Source organism: Microcaecilia unicolor, chromosome 11 (genome assembly GCF_901765095.1).
Source record: "Microcaecilia unicolor chromosome 11, aMicUni1.1, whole genome shotgun sequence".
NCBI classification, from domain to species: Eukaryota; Metazoa; Chordata; class Amphibia; order Gymnophiona; family Siphonopidae; genus Microcaecilia; species Microcaecilia unicolor.
The window spans coordinates 17385995-17407565 of NC_044041.1; the positions used below are offsets into that span (position 1 = coordinate 17385995).

Genomic DNA, 21571 nt, shown 5'->3' on the forward strand with positions numbered 1-21571 from the left:
TTGGATGTTTTTTTTTTTTTTTTTTATAGTTTTTGGCAAAGCATTCCATAGTTGTAAGCTGATAAAAGAGAAGGATGAAGCATATGTGGATTTATACTCAAGACCGTTGCAACTTGGGTAATGACGGTTTAGGTATGAACGGGATGGTCTTAATGCATTCCTGGGTGGTCGGATGATTAGTTTAGTCATGTAGCCCGGGACTTCACCATACAGAATCCTGGCCCCTATTGGGTCACTGCTTCTCTGGGCAATCTGAAGTTGCAAGAAAGACTTTTTCCTTCATTCATTGATTTAAATGGATTAAAAAATTGCACATTTGGCCAAAACTGATCTCAGTGGTGAACAGAAAATCATACGAGATGCTCTCTCCCGAGGAAAGATTTAAGTGAAAACTTCTAGAAATGTGCTTAATCTCAGCCTCCTGCTTCCTGTTCCTCCTAGAAATACACTCTCAATAGTCTCCTATTTCCTGTCCTTAGGACCACAACTTTCATCAGCCCTTCTATTTGCAGTTTCTGTAGGTCCTATAAGCAACCTGCCCTCTGCATCTCTAGCTGGCTGCTTTCTCTTCATTTTCAGATGATTTTGTCCGCAGAACAAGGCCCAAAGGATCATGTGACATTTTGTCTGTATACTTTACTATACATGTGTCAACAAAATGATTTGCACAAAAGTGCAATTTCAAAATGATGTGGGATGAGGCGGACCATTGATCCAGATGACAGAATTTCTTATTACCCAGAGTCTAAGCATAGTAACATAGTAGATGACGGCAGAAAAAGACCCGCACGGTCCATCCAGTCTGCCCAACAAGATAAACTCATATGTGCTACTTTTTGTGTATACCTTACCTTGATTTGTACCTGTCCTTTTCAGGGCACAGACCATATAAGTCTGCCCAGCACTATCCCTGCCTCCCAACCACCAGCCCCGCCTCCCATCACCGGCTCTGGCACTGACCGTAGAAGTCTGCCCAGCACTATCCCCGCCTCCCAACCACCAGTCCCGCCTCCCACCACCGGCTCTGGCACAGACCGTACAAGTCTGCCCAGCACTATCCCCGCCTCCCAACCACCAGTCCCGCCTCCCACCACTGGCTCTGGCACGGACCGTAGAAGTCTGCCCAGCACTATCCCCGCCTCCCAACCACCAGTCCCGCCTCCCACCACCGACTCTGGCACCCAATCTCGGCTAAGCTCCTTAGGATCCATTTCTCTCAGTTTTCAGTCCTATATACTTGGTGGTTTTATTCCTAACTAGGACTTAAGAAAACTATTTATAGCTGAAAAACCAACACTTCATTTAACTTCCTGCTCACCTATAATCAGTGGGATGTCTGAAAACACATCTTCTAACCTGCTCATTTATTAGGGAGGGAGATTTTCTGACTTGAAAAGTTAAAAGGAAGAAATGTGTGCATCAGTGCAAGTATCGCCACTAAAATCTATACAGAACTATCATATAGAAGAAAGGTGTGACTTAACATGAGGTTGATCCTCTTGCATGAAAAGAAGCCGAGAGCTCTGAATGTTCTACAACAAATATTTGCAAAAAGAGTTGTTTGTGAGAACTAATAGTAATAGCTCTAAGATTTATACATTTAAAAGCAAAGAGAAAAAACAAACAGACAGTACAGATCATTGAATCTGCTGACAACTCTTTAATTACAGCAGGTGTGTCATACGGTCAAAGGCTATGTCAGCTGAAATAAAAAAAGAACTCAGGGATTCCCAACCAGTGAGATGGGACTTAGTGGTGGGGGTCACAAGATGAAGTCTTGCTAGAAAATGAAGTTACTTACCCGTAACAGGGGTTCTCCGTGGACAGCAGATCAATCAGCTGCACTCTGGTGATGTCAGCCGATGAGCCCGGAAACAGATATGCTCTCTCAGAGCTCACCGGAACACCTTTGGAAGGCTCCCTCTGAGCTTGCATGCTTGCCCTATATATATCTCTGTGTGATCCTTTGCTCCTCAGGTGTTACCAGCTTGGTCCCGTGGCATTATCCACAGAGGAGGAGGGAGGGTTTGTGTGACTGACTGATCCTGCTGTCCATGGAGAACCCCCGTTACAGGTAAGTAACTTCACTTTCTACAACGTATAAGCAGGATGAGTCAGCCACACACCGGTGACTCCATCTGAGGGGTGAGAAGGGGCTATATAGTGGGCGATTTTTTTTTGCCCGTAAGAGGGGCCCCTTCAAGAGCCCACTATCCTGTTTCCTGTTTCCGCAAGGGCGGGACCAGAGCTGACTCCAGCTGAGGGGTGAGAAGGGGCTATATAGTGGGCGATTTTTTTTTGCCCGTAGGAGAGGGCCCTTGAAGAGCCCACTATCCTGTTTCCTGTTTCCGCAAGGGCGGGACCAGAGCTGAGAGAGAGAAGAGAGAACTGAACTAAGCACCGAGCCTGCACACTTTTCACTGCTGCTGCCGCCGTAGACGAGGTAAGAAGATGACTTTTAAAATTCGGAGGGAGGGGGCCTGGAACTCGAAGGGAGGAGGGGGACCTTGGAACTCGGAGGGAGGGATGCACCACCTGTAAAAAAAAAAAAAAAAAAAAAATTCAGCACCCCCAATCATTTTGAAAAGTTGGCTCCTATGGTGGCAGGTCAGTGGCCCACTATCCAGCTTGTCATGGAAGTTGGATATAGCACTTATGTGGACTTTGAACGAGGTTGTCTTGAGTCCAGCATCTGCAAGGCTGAGTAGGTACTGGAGGACAACAAGAATGGGGCATAAGAAGGGGTCAACCTGTGCCATGGTGCACCTCGCCTGGAATCTTTTCTACTTGAGAGCGTAAGCTTTTCTGGTAGAGGGTCACCTGGCCACTAGTAGAACCTCCGTGACTTCTGGAGACATGTGGAATGGGCTATGGTTATAAGAACATAGGAATAGCCATACTGAGTTAGAATGGTGCATCTAGCCCGGTATCCTTTTTCCAAACAATGGCCAATCCAGGTCACAAGTACCTGGCAAAAACCCAAATAGTAGCCAACGTTCCATACTACTAATCCCAGGGCAAGCATGTGGCTTCCCCATATCTGTCTCAATAGCAGACTATGGACTTTTCCTCCAGGAATTTGTCCAAACCTTTTTTAAACCCAGATATGCTAACCACCATTACTACATCTTCTGACAAAGAGTTCCAGAGCTCAACTATTCATTGAGTGAAAAAAATATTTTCTCTTATTTGTTTTAAAAGCATTTCCATGGAACTTCATTGAGCGTCCCCTAGTCTTTGTACTTTTTGCAAAGAGTAAAAAATCGATTCACTTCTGCTCGTTCTACACCAGTGCTTCCCAGGTCCAGTCCTGAAGTACTCCTTGCCAGTCAGGTTTTCAGGATATCCACAATGAATATGCATGAACTTGATTTGCATGCACTGCCTCCATTATATGCAAATCTTTCATGCATATTCATTGTAGATATCCTGAAAACCTGACTGGCAAGGAGTACTCTAGGTCCAGACTTGGGAAACACTGTTCTACACCATTCAGGATTTTGTAGACCTCAGTCATATCTCCCCTCAGTTGTCTCTTTTCCAAGCTGAAAAACCCTAACCTCTTTAGCCTTTCCTCATATGAGAGGAGTTCCATCCCCTTTATCATTTCAATTTGGAAAAACAAAATATGAAAGTGTGAAACCCCTAAGAAAGAAACTACACTGGCTCCCACTTAAAGAACGCATCGCGTTGAAGATCTGCACGATTGTTCATAAAATCGTTTACGGAGATGCCCAGACCTACATGCTTGACCTTGTGGACCTACCACCCAGAAATGCTAAAAGATCTTCTCGCACCTTTCTTAACCTACACTTCCCCAGCTGTAAAGGATTAAAATACAAACTAACACACGCGACCAGCTTTTCCTACATAAGTACGCAGTTATGAAATGCACTTCCAACCCACCTGAAAACGATCAATGAATTAACTAACTTCCGCAATTCCCTGAAAACTTCTCTCTTTAACAAGGCCTACCACGAGAACCCATAACTAACTATAACACAACACTTATCCACCTTTATTCAGAATATATCTTTCTCTAACTGCTTGACTAGACCCTCTTGCCTTCCTTGACTTCTTTGTAACACCAATTGTATTCTGTACCCTGGTATGGCGATGCCATAACGTAAGCCACATTGAGCCTGCAAATAGGTGGGAAAATGTGGGATACAAGTGCAATAAATAGATAAATAAATAAATATCTACACTGACATGGCCAGAGTCTTCAGTTTGGGGGTAGTGTGGTCCCTTGGTCCCGAGTGATGAGGTCTGGTCAGTTCGGTAGGCGTGCTGGCGGCTTTGTAGCCAGGCAATGCAGGAAGGGAAACCACACTTGTCTGAGCCAGTAGGGTGTAATGAGGATGATGGAGGCCTTGTCCTGGATTATCTTCAGCAGCGTTCTGTGGATGAGTGGTGTGGGAGAATATGCATACAGCAACTGGTGCCCCAGTGGTTTGAAAGGTGTCATGGCTCAGCCTGAGCTGTGAAGACCATTTGGAGCAGAATAATATGCACTTTGCGTTGTCTTTGCTGGCGAAGAGGTCCAGCGATGGTGTGCCCCACCTGTGGAACAGCTCTGTAACATCCGGGTGGAGTTCCTCAAGTACTCAGGTCAAAATACAAAAGCTGCAAGGTTCTAAGTGAGGCTTGGTCTACTTGAATGTAGCAGTGGCAATTCACACACGGATGTTGGAGGCATACGCCCTGGAGTGTCACAGCTTCCTTCTAGGCCTCCTTAACCTAGCTGTGCCCCTGGCTTTTATACTTCCTAGTTACTGCTCTTCTGGCTCCAACCCTCTTGTGTCAATTTGCCTTTGGCCAGGATTATGGATCTTAAGGTGGTTCTGACTAGGACTGTATCGAATATTTGTATTTGATTTGGCCCCCGAATACATTATGGATTACATTCTATATATGGCACCTAAAATATCTGCGTCAAAAAACAGTATTCTATAAGCTGTTCCTAAACTTCAGTGCAGTTTATAGAATACACACTTGAGAGTCACACGTAAATTTAGGCGCGGTCATTTGCACCAGCGAAAATGTGGTGCAAATGCCCGCACCTAAATTTATGCACAGAACTCAAAACCACACCCCCATTCTGCCCCGAAACGCCCAAGACCCTCCCATTTTCACCCCCCCTCTTTTAGGACAATGCCTAAATTTATACACGTTGGTCCTAATTAAATCTAATTAGTGCCAATTGCTTGTTAAATTGGCACTAATTAGCTCATTATTCTATTAAATTTGAATGCAAATAGGGAACGTGTCTAAATTTGTACACACAATTTTTGGTAACCTTTATAGAATCAGGGGGTATTTGTATTCAGTCGAATAGTGATTTAAATTGAATATTCCAGGGCTCTACTATGCTAAATCCTACTGAAATAAGAAACACTTAATCTTCGATTGCACGTTGCTTCTTTTATTATTTTGTCTAGTGCATTCGACATGGTAAACCACAGTATACTACTAAGACTCAGACTACTTCGGGATTGGTGGAACCATACTCAGTTGGATCAAGGGTTTCCTAACCACCAGAACATACAAGTGAAAGTAAACTCTAATATATCATCACCTTGGAAGGCAGACTGCGGAGTATCTCAAGGATCACCACTATCACCGATCCTTTTCAATCTAATGATGACCCCATTAGCCAAGTCCTTATCAACTCAGGGCCTTAACCCATTCATCTATGCAGATGACATCACAATATACACCCTTTTCAAACATGATCTGACAGAAATCACCAACGAAATCAACCTTGGCTTCCATACCATGAACTCATGGGAAAACGCATTCCAACTAAAACTCAATACAGAAAAAACACACTGCCTTATCCTTTCATCACAATACAACACGAACATACCCACAAACTTTGTCACCCCATATTATGCCCTCCCCATTTCAGATAGCCTGAAAATCCTTGGTGTCACAATCGACTGAAACCTTACACTCGAGACCCAAGTTAACTCTACAATCAAGAAAATGTTCCGCTCAATGTGGAAACTTAAACGAGTGAAACCATTCTTCCCAAGGGCAACCTTCCACAACCTGGTACAATCAATGGTACTCAGCCATGCTGACTATTGCAACGGACTTTATGCAGGATGCAAAAGAACAACTCATAAAGAAACTACGGACTGCTCAAAACACAGCAGCCAGGCTTATATTTGGAAAATTGCGATTTGACAGCGCCAAAGAATGTATTACTTTCAAAATCTGCACCCTAGTCCACAAGATTATCTACGGCGAAGCCCCAGGTTATATGATTGACCTCATAGACCTGCCAACCAGAAACACAAACAGAACATCACGAACATACCTAAATGTTCACCACCCTAGCTGCAAAGGTCAAGTACAAATCAATCTATGGATCCAGCTTCTCCAATATAAGCACGCAACTATGGAACGCATTACCGAAAGCCATAAAGACAACGCACGGCCATCTCAACTTCCGGAAATCACTAAAGATCGATCTGTTCGAAAAGGCATACCCTACTGACCCAACTTAAGTGCCTGAATTCAGCAACACAATGAAACCAAAACTTGCAACGAACATTATATAACTCGTCCTCTCTCGTTCCTCTAATGTGTCTGTAATGCATATATCTCATTCTCTTTAACATTACTCTGTATTTGTTTCACCACAGGAGGTGGTAATGCCTCACGGTACTATGTAAGCCACACTGAGCCTGCAAATAGGTGGGAAAATGTGGGGTACAAATGCAACAAATAAATAAATAAATTATTCGTATTTGGTATTCAGCCAAATAATATTTTTCATTATTCGTATTTGGCCAAATAGTAAAATACGCTATTCAGTACAGCTCTAGTTTCGATACTATGAGGGAGTATCCTTAAGAGCAAGGGCAGCATCCTATACACCCTCTCACAGTCTTTATGTTTTTTTTAATTTACCTTCAGTCATGATTATTATGGGAGTCTGCATTTACTGATTTTGTATACTACCTAGACCAAAAAATAATGCTCCGAGATTTTGTAATGTACTATGTGGAAAAGAGCTGATGAAAAACTGTTCCATCATCTTTACGTTTGCTATGTTATTTTGGGGTCCTTTTATTAAGGCGTGCTAATGGATTTAGCGTGCTCTAATGTATTTTTGTGTGTTAAGTGCCATGCAGCCCATAGGTATACAATGGGCTGTGCAGCATATAGCGTACCCTAAATCCGTTGGCACACCTTAGTAAAAAAAGGACCCCTTTATGACTTAACCTGTACACAATTAATGCATTTTAATTTATTGCTCATGAAAGTTAACAAACTTTAGCTTTTAATGCTGTTAAATGAAAATAACTTTTTTTTTTTTTTTAAATCCTAACAAACATGATTTTAGGAGCTCCTGTTACCATATATAGTCCTCTGCTTAAGGGAGTCAGAAGCGTCTTGTAGGCCTTGTTGACCAGGGATGACTGTTTTTCTGATAATTCCCGTTCTTTCTGAAAGACAAGGATTAGAAATAATTATGCAGCACATCCCCATACAAAATGACTCAATATTTAGGGCGAACAAATTCTTTGGTCTTCGTTGCTATACTGTACTGTTTCTTGCCAACAAATGGTGGTGCTACCAGATGAATTTGATGCCAGTCCCTCAGGTTCAGCAAAGACACAAATTTCTAGCAGATCCCTGCTTACTTGCAAGGGGCACCTTATACTTCTCTTTGTTAGTCAGGATACTAGATCTTCCCAATACGATTATCCAAGAAAAGATGTGAAGAAAGCAAAAGAACTGGTGACTGAGAAGACGGGTCTCCATGACAGAATAGTTTGGTTGTCCTCCAGGGTCTGGGATTTGGGAATAGGTTTAGCACATAGCCTCTTATCTGTTTCCAGGACTAAAACGATGGCTGAAAGCTCAAGACAGTATAAACAGAAAAGAAACTAAGGATATGGAGAGGTTACAATCAGACATCTAGATCCCCACAGTAACACGCTACCGAGGGGGTGGGGTGGGGGGGGGGGGGAATTCACTAATGGTTGCCCAAAGCTGGGCGCAGATCACAGATCTGCACACAAATTGGCCAATTAGATGCTAATTACTGCCATTAACGCACACTTAATTACAGGTAATTAGCAGTTACATACAGATCTGCCTTACGCCCCATTCTATAACCCATAACATGCGTGCCTAATTTCAGAGTGCACAATTGCCAAGTGGGCAGTCCCATAATTTAGGCACGTCATAGAATACCTGCATTAGGACACCTAACTGTCATTAGTTAGGCATCATCATTCACACCAGCCTTCAGCAGGCGTAAATACTCGTGCCCAAAGTTATGCACGAAAAGCCAGATTGTATATATGGCGCCGCAAAAAAAAAAACAACCCAGAACTGCACTTAGCACTATTCTATTATTCTATAAACCTGGCCTAAAGTTAGGTGTGGTTTAGAGAATATGCATAGTGCCTGTCCCCGTGACAGAAATTTAGGCACAGCCATTTACGCCAACTAAAACCTGGTGTAAATGCATGCGCCTAACTTAGGCGCAGATCAGGCTTATTCAATAACAGTGCACCTAATTTTTAGGAACGTCCACGACCCACCTATGGCCATATCCCCTTTTGAGATCCTTGCATTAGAGTTTATGCGCACCACTTCTGCAGGATACTCTTAGAAAGTTATGTGTGTAAATTCTAATTAGTGTCAATTAGTGCAGATAATTGCTTGTTACTGGCCAATTATCGGCATTGGCAGGCTCATTAATTAAGGTGTGTGTGCAATTTGGCCACACTGCCAAATTTGAACGCACAGCCAAATATAGAATCCTGGCCGAAATGTGTGTTAAGCTAGAATTCTGTAAAGGGCACCTAACTTTGGTGTCATTTATTGAATTCCCTCCCAGATGTACTGCTATGGATTTACAGCCCGAATTATAGCTTCGTCTTGCAAGGTTCCGCGTTAAGAGTTACGGATCAAGAAAGGGATCTGGGTGTCGTCGTCGATGATACGCTGAAACCTTCTGCTCAGTGTGCTGCTGCGGCTAGGAAAGCGAATAGAATGTTGGGTGTTATTAGGAAGGGTATGGAGTCCAGGTGTGCGGATGTTATAATGCCGTTGTATTGCTCCATGGTGCGACCGCACCTGGAGTATTGTGTTCAGTACTGGTCTCCGTATCTCAAAAAAGATATAGTAGAATTGGAAAAGGTACAGCGAAGGGCGACGAAAATGATAGTGGGGATGGGACGACTTTCCTATGAAGAGAAGCTGAGAAGGCTAGGGCTTTTCAGCTTGGAGAAGAGACGGCTGAGGGGAGATATGATAGAAGTGTATAAAATAATGAGTGGAATGGATCGGGTGGATGTGAAGCGACTGTTCACGCTATCCAAAAATACTAGGACTAGAGGGCATGAGTTGAAGCTACAGTGTGGTAAATTTAAAACGAATCGGAGAAAACTTTTCTTCACCCAACGTGTAATTAGACTCTGGAATTCGTTGCCGGAGAACGTGGTACGGGCGGTTAGCTTGACGGAGTTTAAAAAGGGGTTAGATAGATTCCTAAAGGACAAGTCCATAGACCGCTATTAAATGGACTTGGAAAAATTCCGCATTTTTAGGTATAACTTGTCTGGAATGTTTTTACGTTTGGGGAGCGTGCCAGGTGCCCTTGACCTGGATTGGCCACTGTCGGTGACAGGATGCTGGGCTAGATGGACCTTTGGTCTTTCCCAGTATGGCACTACTTATGTACTTATGTAGATAAATGAAACCTTTATTAGAGGTGTTAAAATCTACAATGATTAAGATATATACAATGGTTAGCTATATAAACAATCATTACATCACTGGTCCCTACATCTAAGCAATGCTAAGAGTTCTTAGACCAGGAAAAGAAGCAATAATACACTAAACATACAACATCACTGGTCTTACATCATCCAGGCTCTTATCAGCTGGGGGGGGGGGGGGGGGGCATTACAGCGAAAGCCAGAAGCTTTTTAGAGCAGGAACAAGTCCTCTGCGCAGTACGTACATTACTCACAGATGAGCTCCCAATTTCACTGAAAGAAACTCCCCTTTTTATTAGGCTCAGAACTCATGTTCAGAGCTAAGGAAAATTACAGAATGCTTCTCTGTCTAGGTAAACAAGCCATACTGTGGGAACGTGGTCACATGCTTTCCAAGTCCAGGTGGCCAGGCTGAACTGCGAAAACAAGAACCATCCTCCACATACCAAATTAATTAGAGCTGTGCCCTATCTATTTTACAAGAAAAGTTACTTTCGCTCAAAGACAGAAGATTTCAGAGTTCATTATCGATCAAAGCAGGGTTGAAAAGCAATCCTTTAAATCTTCCATCACACCATATGATACATTATTAATTACACATACATGCACATATAAATATACTGGTATGTTTAGAAAAAGAGGCGATTGCTGAAAAAAGTGATGAGTGAAGGAACCTACAAAATCTGCAAACTGATGTCCCCAGGCATCAAGTGCTTGTGTGTGAAAGATCCCCAGCAAATATTCTGCAAAGCCCAAATAAATTTCTGCAAGCTGGCCTAATCAAAATGATAAGCTTCATGTCATTCTGAAACGGTACTAGGAAGCAGACTAACTTACTTTCTAAGTAAATGACAGACAGTAACTAATCGATAAGAACTATAAACTGATTAGTAAAGAAAGTTCTCTTTCCTGTACAACGACTAGACCTCGTTAGACAAGTTTGGTCCTTCACAGTTGTTTAAAATGAATGTTATGCACATCCAATAAACGTCTTTTGTACCTTGCAATGAAATGTCATAGTTCTCTTGGAAACAGGCACAACTAGTGGGTCAAAAATGATTTCACAGTACAGATGTGCTTGTGTGCCAACCATAAGGTTAAGAAATGGTCTGTTTAAACATGTTTTAAAACACTCTCCATTTTCCTGTTAGACAAATATGAAACTTTTGGAGTGCACAGCCAGTCTTCTAAACTTTTCCTAAGGTATGCGGGGCTGCTGGGCAAGCGGACAATATTGGGAGTGTGGATTAGCAACGAGGCACCATATTTTTGGCGGGAGGGCATTCCAAATATCTACCACTCTCTCTGTGAAAAAATATTTCCTGACATTTTTCTTGAGTCTGTCCCCCCCTTCAATCTCATAACATGTCCTCTAGTTCTACCGCCTTCCCAACTCCGGAAAAGGTTCGTTTGCGGATTAATACCTTTCAAATATTTGAACGTCTGTATCATATCACCCCTGTTTCTCCTTTCCTCCAGAGTATACATGTTTAGCTCAGCAAGTCTCTCCTCATACGTCTTGTAACGCAAATCCCATACCATTCTCGTAGCTTTTCTCTGCACCGCTCAATTCTTTTTACATCCTTAGCAAGATACGGCCTCCAAAACTGAACACAATACTCCAGGTGGGGCCTCACCAACGACTTATACAGGGGCAATTATAAAATTGTTACAACATAAAACACTCTCCATAGGGAATCTGTACAGGAGAAAAATGCAGCTCAAAATACATGACCTGTTGTCACGTCAGATGACAGTACCTGGGCCGACAATGAACTTCTGACCTCAGGCTACTTTACCCATATCGTTGCAGGGATGTCATCATATACCCTGGTTCATACAATAAGTTGGACCTGCTGACATTACTGCTGCGTTACATAGTTCAGAAATGCACAGTTCAAATCTTTCAGTTTGTCTCTTATTTACCTGTGACTTCTGGCTGTAGTAATCTGGATGGAGTGAACGCTGAAGATCTCTAAATTCTTGCTGAAGTTTCTGGATATCGATATTAAAGGACCTGTCGCTGAAAATAAAGTTATAATAGCAAGTTAGTGGGTTTTGGTTCTATAATTTGCCTGATGACAAACAAAAAACTGAGGGCATTATTCATGTTTTTCCTGTAGATTTCCTGCCTGTGTCATTCCAAGTGTACCGTTTTAGTGAAGTAATGGACGCAGACAGAGCTCACCGTCCCTACAGTAAATTCCAAAAAGATGAAGAACAGTACAAGGAAGGTTGACCGTATAGTGCAGAAAGCAAGTGTGATGATAAAGTACCTGTATGTTAATGCAACAACTGCCAATTTAGGTATTCCTTGATATAGGTTAGGTTTAATAGTTAGTTAACCATCACTGTGAAAATATTGCTGTAGGTTAATGAAATGACATCTTCCAAATATAAACAGAGCTGGGGAAAAAAAGATTTAAATTCTAAGCATTAGCAGGGAAAATGAACATTAATCCTTAAATGTTGCCAGGGAGTCTGGTTTACAGGACAACAAAATTATGCAAGTAAACCTGGATTTTGAATCAAATGCATGTAAATATAGCAACATAGAAGATGATGGAAGTTAAAGGGAACTGGGACTTGATATACCGCCTTTCTGAGGTTTTTGCAACTACATTCAAAGCGGTTTACATATATTCAGGTACTTATTTTGTACCAGGGGCAATGGAGGGGTTAAGTGACTTGCCCAGAGTCACAAGGAGCTGCACTGGGAATCAAACTCAGTTCCCCAGGATCAAAGTCCACTGCAATAACCACTAGGCTACTCCTCAACTAGCAACATTCCATGTAGAAGCCTGCCCTTGCAGATCAGCAGACTCACAGAAACAGAAGCCTACGTGGCCGCGTTGCTGATACCACCTTTCTGAGGTTTTTGCAACTACATTCAAAGCGGTTTATATATATTCAGGTATTTTGTACCTGGGCCAATGGAGGGTTAAGAGACTTGACCAGAGTCACAGTTCCCCCAGGTTCAAAGTCCACTGCACTAACCACTAGGCTACTCCTCCACTCCCCCTGAACAGTCCATCTAGTCTGCCCAACATTCACACTCATTATCAATTCATGGTCAACAATGAATGTGGTATAAAGTACTTGATCCTGGTCCTTCTTTGTCATTTCTGGCACACAGACTGCAGAAGTCTGCCCAGCACTGTCCTCACATTCCCACTACTGAAGTTGCCATTGAAGCCCTCTCTAGCCCGTCCCAAACTGTCTTGCCATATTTATTTATTTGTAGCATTTGTAACCCACATTTTCCCACCAATCTGCAGGCTCAACGTGGCTTACATTTGCCCTAATGGCAGTTGCCATTTCTGGGTAACAGAATTACAAATGGTATTGCGATAAGGTGCATACATACATGGTAACATACATGGAAATTACATGGAACAGATCATGGTATATATATATATATGGGACAGAGACCATAGAAATCTATCTGGCACTGGTCTTAAGTTTCTTAGAGCTGGAGTCGCCATCTAAGCACCATTCGAAACATCATACACATGCAGTCATTTAAGTTTTGTTTTTTTATACCATTCATTTTCTAATTAGGGATCCTCTCTGTTCATCCGTTCTTTTTGAGTTCAGTCATCGGGAGGGGATTCCAGGTATCGACCACCCTCTCCGTGAAAAAAGAATTTCCTTACATTACTCCTAAGCCTAGCACCCCGCAACCTCAATTCGTGTCCTCTAGTTTTACCATTTCCCATTCTCTGGAAAAGATATCAAATTCTATCATATTAAGATCCGGGGAGATTATACCTGTTCAAAAAAACCTGCCAAAAGATTGGGTCGTGTTACATAGGTATAGTGTTAGATTCTCGTTTGACATTTGATAATTAGATTCAAAATGTATTAAAAAAAAAAGTATTTTTCACACTGCATTAAGTTCACAGCAATACGATCTCTGTTTTATGAGGAACGTTTTGCTACATCAACAAAACAATTAATCTTACCCCAGTTAGATCACTGTAATGCCATCTACACTGGTCTGTCAAGTAAATATTACAAAAAGGTTACAGCTGTTGCAAAATCCAGCAGCTAGAGTGATCTTCTAACAATCACAGTTTGAACATGTGACTCCTTTACTGATAGGAGTGGAGGAGTGGCCTAGTGGTTAGGGTGGTGGACTTTGGGACGTCAGACTCACAGAAGCAGAAGCTTGCGCGGCCACATTGGTGATCTGCAAGGGCCGACTTCTACATGGAATGTTGCTATTCCACTAGCAACATTCCATGTAGAAGGCTGCGCAGGCTTCTGTTTCTGTGAGTCTGACGTCCTGCATGTACGTGCAGGACGTCAGACTCACAGAAGCAGAAGCCTGCGCGGCCACATTGATGATCTGCAAGGGCCGACTTCTACATGGAATGTTGCTAGTGGAATAGCAACATTCCATGTAGAATCTCAAATAGTAGCAACAGTGGAGGACTGGCCTAGTGGTTAGGGTGGTGGACTTTGGTCCTGGGGAACTGAGTTTGATTCCCACTTCAGGCACAGGCAGCTCCTTGTGACTCTGGGCAAGTCACTTAACCCTCCATTGCCCCATGTAAGCCGCATTGAGCCTGCCATGAGTGGGAAAGCGCAGGGTACAAATGTAACAAAAAAAAAAAAAAATAGCTCCTACACTGGTTGCCAATACATGCACGAATAGAGTTTAAATTTGTCTGTCATGTATTCAAAATCTTATATGGTCTGAGCTCTATTTAAGTGATTTAGAGCTCATTTTTCAAAACTATATAGGTTACTATCCTGCTTATTGTCGAAGGAGAAGGCTGGCCATCTTCCGACACAAATCGGGACATGGCCAGCTTTCTCCTAATGCCGGCCAAATCGGTATAATCGAAAGCCAATTTTGGCCGGCTTCAACTGCTTTCCGTCGCAGGGCCGGCCAAAGTTCAAGGGGGTGTGTCGGCAGTGTACTGAAGGCAGGACGGGGGCGTGGTTAACAGATGGCCGGCCTCGACCGATAATGGAAAAAAGAAGGCCGGCCCTGACGAGCATTTGGCCGACTTTACTTGGTCCCTTTTTGTTCTTGACCAAGCCTCGAAAAGGTGCCCGAACTGACCAGATGACCACTGGAGGGAATCAGGGATCACCTCCCCTTGCTCCCCCAGTAGTCACCAACCCCCTCCCACTCAAAAAAAAAATTAAAAATCATTTTTTTGCCAGCCTCAAATGTCCTACCCAGCTCCATCACAGCAGTATGCAGGTCCCTGGAGCAGTTTTTAATGGGTGCAGTGCACTTCAGGCAGGCGGACCCAGGCCCATCCCCCCCTACCTGTTACACTTGTGGTGGTAAATGGGAGCCCTCCAAACCCCTCCCCCAAACCAACTGTACCCACATGTAGGTGCCCCCCTTCACCCCTTAGGGCTATGGCAGTGTGTACAGTTGTGGGGAGTGGGGTTTGGGGTGCTCAGTACCCAAGGTAAGGGAGCTATGCACCTGGAATCATTTTGTGAAGTCCACTGCAGTGCCCCCCTAGGGTGCCCGTTTGGTGTCCTGGCATGTGACAGGGGACCAGTGCCCTACAAACGCTGGCTCCTCCCACGACCAAAGGGCTTGGATTTGGCCGGGTTTGAGATGGCCGCCATTAGTTTCTATTATCGGCGAAAACCAACGGCGGCCATCTCTAACGCCGGCCCAAATGTTGAGATTTGGCCGGCCCTGACCGTATTATCGAAACGAACGTTGGCCGGCCATCTTGTTTCGATAATACAGTCGAGTACGCCGCTTAATGGGGCCGTCATTGGAGATGGCCGGCCCCGTTCGATTATGCCCCTCTATGGGGCTCATTTTCAAAACACTTAGGGGGGTCTGACTTTACTAAGGTGCACTAGTGTTTTTAGCGCATGCTAATAATTAGGAAGCGCTAAACGTTAAAGACACCCATATATTCCGATTGGCATCTCTAGCATTTAGTGCATCCTAATCAATTAGTTTGCACTAGAAATCAGCTGGGGCTAAACACTGAGACACCTATGGACCGATCAGCATTAGGCGCCACCGGATTTTTAGCATGAACTAATACCGCTAGCGTACCTTACCAAAAGACCCCCTCAGACTTAAAAAGTTCTATATGTTACTATGGGGCTCATTTTCAAAGCACTTAGACTTACGAAGTTCCATAGGTTACTATGGAACTTTGTAAGTCTAAGTGCTTTGAAAATGAGCATCCTAATCTCTACAAAAAATAGGTGTGTTTTAAATAGGTACTTATATAATTTTACTCTCAATATTTCTTCATTTAAAAATGTATCATCTAAGAGGGCTCTTGAAACTTCTTTTCTTTATCAAGCAGTATTATGTTGGAATTAAGAGTTGCACGGGAACAGAAATTTCACCCACCACTAATATCCTCCATCCCTGCCCGTCCCCTGTACTAAAATAACCTGATTTCTAGTAAAATAACCCAACCTATGCACATTTCCCAAAGCTGAGCATTTTATTTTTCCATTCAGTTTTGTCCATGTCATAAGTACATAAGTATTGCCATACTGGGACAGACCAACCAGCTTATTTTCGAAAGAGAAGGGCGCCCATCTTTCGACACAAATCGGGAGATGGGCGTCCTTCTCCCAAGGGAACCCAAATCGGTATAATCGAAAGCCGATTTTGGGCGCCCCCAACTGCAGTCCGTCGCGGGGATGAACAAAGTTCCCAGGGACGTGTCAGAAGGGTAACGAAGGCGGGACAGGGGCGTGCTTAAGAGATGGGTGCCCTCGGCCAATAATGGAAAAATGAAGGGTGTCCCTGGCGAGAATTTGGCCCACTTTATTTGCGCTCCTCCGGGGTTCTACTCCAGGGGCAGTGACGTGAGAAGCGAGAGGAGCGGCTGCAGAGCTGACAGCCAGTGCCTGATGGCTGCCTGCGGTGCTGCGCTTCCTTTTTAAAAACATTTTTGCTGGTTTAATTTGCTATTTTTGTTTTTGTAGCGGCCGCTGCTGCTCAACAGGAGAAGCAGCAGTGGCCGGAAACGGGAGCTGATGTCGGATGGAGGGGGGGAGGGAGCGGCGGCGACCTCGGGGGGAGGCGTGGCGGCAAGGGCGGGGCCCTGGGCCGGCCCAGTCTCTCGGTGGCCCTGGGTGGAGATGGTGGTGTGTGTGGAGGAAGGGCTGAACCTGCTCCTCCAACGTTCCAATGTTACGAACGCAGCCAGAGTTATGCCATATCACCAAGCTCATAAAACCTGAAAGATCATAACTGTTTATAGGTTTGGATACCCAGTCCTTGGGAAATATCCTGAAATGCTGACTGTGGGTACCTACCATTAATACACGCGAAAAATATGCATACAATCAAGGCTATACCTGAAAAACCTCACTGGCTGAGGCCCCAGGACAGACTGAGATTAGAAATACTACCCGAGTCCAGTACTCACAAACCTTATTTGCTCTAGCTCCCTAGAACTGTGCACTGACTGCACTACTAAAGACATAACTGAATATGTTGTAATTTTCTGGGTTAAAGATCAACGAAAGAAAAAGGTAACAGCTTTTATGGCCTAATATTCTACAGTTCTTAACTGTACCTCACGCCTGGAATAGACTTCCTGAGCCTGTACGTCTAGCCCCGTCTTTGGCCGTTTTCAAATCCAGGCTAAAAACCCACCTCTTTAACGCTGCTTTTGACTCCTAACCACTACTCACTTGCCCTGTACCCTTTTATCCCCACCTCTTGAATTCCCTTATCTCTTAGTTGTTCTGTCTGTTTGCCTGTCCTATTTAGATTGTGAGCTCTTTGAGCAGGGACTGTCTTTTCATGTATGGTGTAGAGCGCTGCGTATGTCTTGAAGCGCTATAGAAGTGATAAGTAGTAGTAGTAGATTCTGTTGCTACTACTGGAGATCCTACATGGAATGTTGCTATTCCACTAGCAACATTCCATGTAGAAGCCTGCCCTTGCAGATCAGCAATGCGGCCGAGCAGGCTTCTGTTTCTGTGAGTCTGATGTCCTGCGTCAGACTCACAGAAACAGAAGCCTGCGTGGCCACATTGCTGATCTGCAAGGGCAGGCTCCTACATGGAATGTTGCCTGTCTCCTTCTCCTCTACTGCTAATTCCAGACTCCGTTCCTTTTATCTCACTGCATCTCACGCCTGGAATAGACTTCCCGAGCCTGTACGTCTAGCCCCGTCTTTGGCCGTTTTCAAATCCAGGCTAAAAGCCCACCTCTCTTTAACGCTGCTTTTGACTCCTAAGTCCTAACCACTACTCACTTGCCCCGTACCCTTTTATCCCCACCTCTTTAATTCCCTTACCTCTTAGTTGTTCTGTCTGTTTGCCTGTCCTATTTAGATTGTGAGCTCCTTGAGCAGGGACCGTCTTTTCATGTATGGTGTACAGCACTGCGTATGTCTTGAAGCGCTATAGAAGTGATAAGTAGTAGTAGTAGTAGATTCTGTTGCTACTACTGGAGATCCTACATGGAATGTTGCTACTATTGAGATTCTGTTGCTACGATTTGCGATTCTACATGGAATGTTGCTATTCCACTAGCAACATTCCATGTAGAAGCCTGCCCTTGCAGATCAGCAATGCGGCCGCGCAGGCTTCTGTGAGTCTGACGTCCTGCGTCAGACTCACAGAAACAGAAGCCTGCGTGGCCGCATTGCTGATCTGCAAGGGCAGGCTTCTACATGGAATGTTGTCTGTCTCCTTCTCCTCTACTGCTAATTCCAGACTCCGTTCCTTTTATCTCACTGCATCTCATGCCTGGAATAGACTTCCCGAGCCTGTACGTCTAGCCCCGTCTTTGGCTGTTTTCAAATCCAGGCTAAAAGCCCACCTCTCTTTAACGCTGCTTTTGACTCCTAACCACTACTCACTTGCCCCGTACCCTTTTATCCCCACCTCTTTAACTCCCTTACCTCTTAGTTGTTCTGTCTGTTTGCCTGTCCTATTTAGATTGTGAGCTCTTTGAGCAGGGACTGTCTTTTTATGTATGGTGTACAGCACTGCTATGCCTTGTAGCACTATAGAAGTGGTAAGTAGTACCTTTCGGAAGAATATGTTGTCACAAAATTAATAAACAAATAATTATAGGTCTAGCTGACAGGTGAAGAAATTGTTAAACTAAATACTTTTATTTTCACGCATTTAAGTAGACTAAGCAAGGCAACCCACATTACCGTGCCGAAAAATGTTAATTTGGGGGTGGGGGGACCAACCCAAATGTTCCTTTCTGAGGCCAGTGAGCAAGCTAGGCACTAGGGACCTTGTGCATCCTGCGAAGCAAAAAGGAAACGATGCAGAACTCTTCTATCCCTGCGAACAACAGGGCTCTCTCACCAGTCCATAATGTCAAAATAATCCCTGGCGGCGTCGGGAGGCTGCAGGACGTTGCAGGAAGGACAGAAGACATGAGCAGGGAGCAGAGGGCGCTGACAACTCCAGCAGTTCAGCCGCCTCCGGGCTCCGAGATCCTGCCCTCGGGCACCGCGTTTTCCCGCCGGCCCCGGCCTCGCCCTGCCCGTCATCCTGCTCAGGCAGGCTCCCGGCCTCCACCACGACCAGGCCTCTCTCAGGCAGAGAGTTCTTCTCAGGCACCCAGGGATCATTTCCGGCCCAGGACAACAGAGACCAGAACCCGAAAAGCTATTTCACGAACCAACTGAGCGCCCTCATTTATTTCCAACCATTTCGTACCAACGTCCAACCCACTGTGTGACTTAGGATAATTATGCCTAGTAGTAGTTATCAGCATTCTCCCCTCCTCCCCCTCCCCCTGCGCACTACAGCTCCCAGAGAGCAACGCTCGGGGACGGGGTGGGGTTAGAGAGCAGTACGGGCTGACGTGGCGCCTTCCGATTGGCTGGTTTGCAGGACCGGCAGTTTGGCGCCTCACTCGTTTCGGTGAGTGAAAGGGGAAGTGGCTGCTGGACTGGTTTTCCGGAGGCTTCTTCCCCGGGCTCCTCGTTGCTTGTTGTCTCCTCGCAAGTGGAAACGGTTATTCGCTCTCCATTTCCTGAAAGGTGGGTTTAAACCCCCCTCGCTCTCATTCACTGCTGCTACTGGTCACAGGAGCCGACTCTGGGGGTGCTTGAGCCCCCCCCCCCCCCCAATATTGAGAAAATTGCTTGTCTGTGTCCAGGGAGGGGTTATTTCCACTGGGCTTAGCACCCCCAATAATTTGGAAAAGTTGGCTCCTAGGCTACTGGTAGAGGGACTGTCTCTGGGGTGATGAAGTTAGGGTCCCACGTGGTACTTCTGCTGGGCTTTTGGGTTTCACCTCTTCTCCTCCTCTTCAGCCTGTTTTGGTTATTTTTCAAACGTTTGTATTGGTGATGAGAGAAGTCTGAAACAAGCTTGTGAAGGGGTCATGGATTTGACTTACCGCCTTCCTAGGGTACAGCCAAAGTGGTTTTCACTTATTTTTATTTATTTACTAGTAAAAAAAAAAAAGGCCCGTTTCTGACACAAATGAAAAGGGCCCTAGCAAGGTTTTCCTCGGAGTGTGTATGTGTGAGAGAGAGAGAGAGAGTGAGTGAGTCTGTGTGCGAGTGTGTCTGTGAGAGAGAGTGTGTGTGTGTGAGAATGAGTGTGTGCAAGTGCGTATGTGAGACACAGTGTGAGAGACATAGTGTGTGTGTGTGAGAGAGAGAAAGACATTGACTGTGAGAGAGAGAGTGTGAGAGAATGTGTGTGTGACAGAGATGCCCCCCCCCCCTCTCTCTGGTGTCTGAGCATTACTGTGCAGGACGCTGAGCTCTGGCTGTGCTTCAAGGAACTGACCAATCCTATTTAATAGAATGCACCTCCAACATTCTGAAGCCGAGAAACCTCGTGTGGTTGGTCACTTCTGCTTGTGACGAACCCGGAAGTACGTGATGTCAATTCAGGAGATGGATACTGAGAGCAGGAATGCCTCAGCCATGCAGTCAGCTTCAGAATGTTGGAGGTGCCTTTTATTATATAGGATGGGATTTATTGGGATTATATGCATTTATTATCTGCAGATAGTTTCTCTGTTCCCAGTGGGCTCGCAATCTTTTTTTAGCACCTGGAGCAATGGAGGGTTAAGTGACTTGCCCAGGGTCCTAAGGAGATAGATCTGTATCAGGTTATTGAACATTCTAGATTTGAGCTGACTTCCCATCTTTTTCAGAATGTGACATGTATTGTTGGTCATCCTAAAGCAACACTGTCCAGTACAGTGAGCTCTGTTTTTGCTTTTGAGTGAAGCTTCAAAATTATACTTTGGTCGTCATCATTGCATGTTTTCCAGTACACGCATTAATAAATTAGTAGGCTAAAACGAGCAAGGTTGACTTTTAGGTTGGAGTAGCAGATGGTGCAGTAAAGTCATTCATAAACAGTGTATTCACTGATATCCTGTTGCACCTGTGCTGTTTTAGGGGATGATGCTCAAAACTACCATTGGAGTTAAAGTGTGCTTGTTATACAGTGCCAAATGCTCAGAGGTGTTGATCACCAATGTTAATGTGCTAAGATGGCTGTAAACTGCATTTAAATGTACTAAAATAGATGTTAAAAGAGGTCGGTAAGTAGTATCTTTTCCCAACGCACAGAAGAAAATTATGGCTCTAACACAGAAAATTTACCCTGGTCAGGGGCAGCGTTGAAGGTTTTTCAATGTGAAAAATTGACAGATCTTTTCTGAACTGTGGGTTTTGTCTTTTGCAGGCAGAAGGAAGCCTTGTAACTTTTAAGGGCTGATAGAAACAAATGTGTGCACGTGGAAGCAAAATTGAAAGTGAAAGCACACATTGGCACCTATTTTTTCTGTGCTTGAATATGAGCCTTGCACAAATTAAGTGCAAACAATTTTTGAAAGGCTCATATTTAAAGCGTAG

The 21571-nt window shown here is 44.4% G+C and overlaps 2 protein-coding genes across 3 annotated transcripts in view; one reads left to right on the plus strand and one right to left on the minus strand.

The window, feature by feature from the left end:
• HSCB (HscB mitochondrial iron-sulfur cluster cochaperone) overlaps positions 1 to 19488 on the minus strand; it is a 33237-nt gene extending 13749 nt beyond the window's left edge. Inside the window, exons 1-3 of the mRNA XM_030218361.1 lie at positions 19047 to 19488; positions 11676 to 11772; positions 7371 to 7460 (exon numbers count right to left, since the gene is read on the minus strand). Coding sequence (XP_030074221.1) covers positions 7371 to 7460; positions 11676 to 11772; positions 19047 to 19315 — 456 coding nt within the window. The 5' untranslated portion in view covers positions 19316 to 19488. The remainder of the gene's footprint in view (positions 1 to 7370; positions 7461 to 11675; positions 11773 to 19046) is intronic.
• Positions 19489 to 19640: 152 nt separating this feature from the next.
• CHEK2 (checkpoint kinase 2) overlaps positions 19641 to 21571 on the plus strand; it is a 76343-nt gene continuing 74412 nt past the window's right edge. For both annotated transcript variants that reach the window (XR_003943767.1, XM_030218233.1), the window contains exon 1: positions 19641 to 19729. The gene's annotated coding sequence lies outside the window, so the exon portion shown is untranslated. The remainder of the gene's footprint in view (positions 19730 to 21571) is intronic.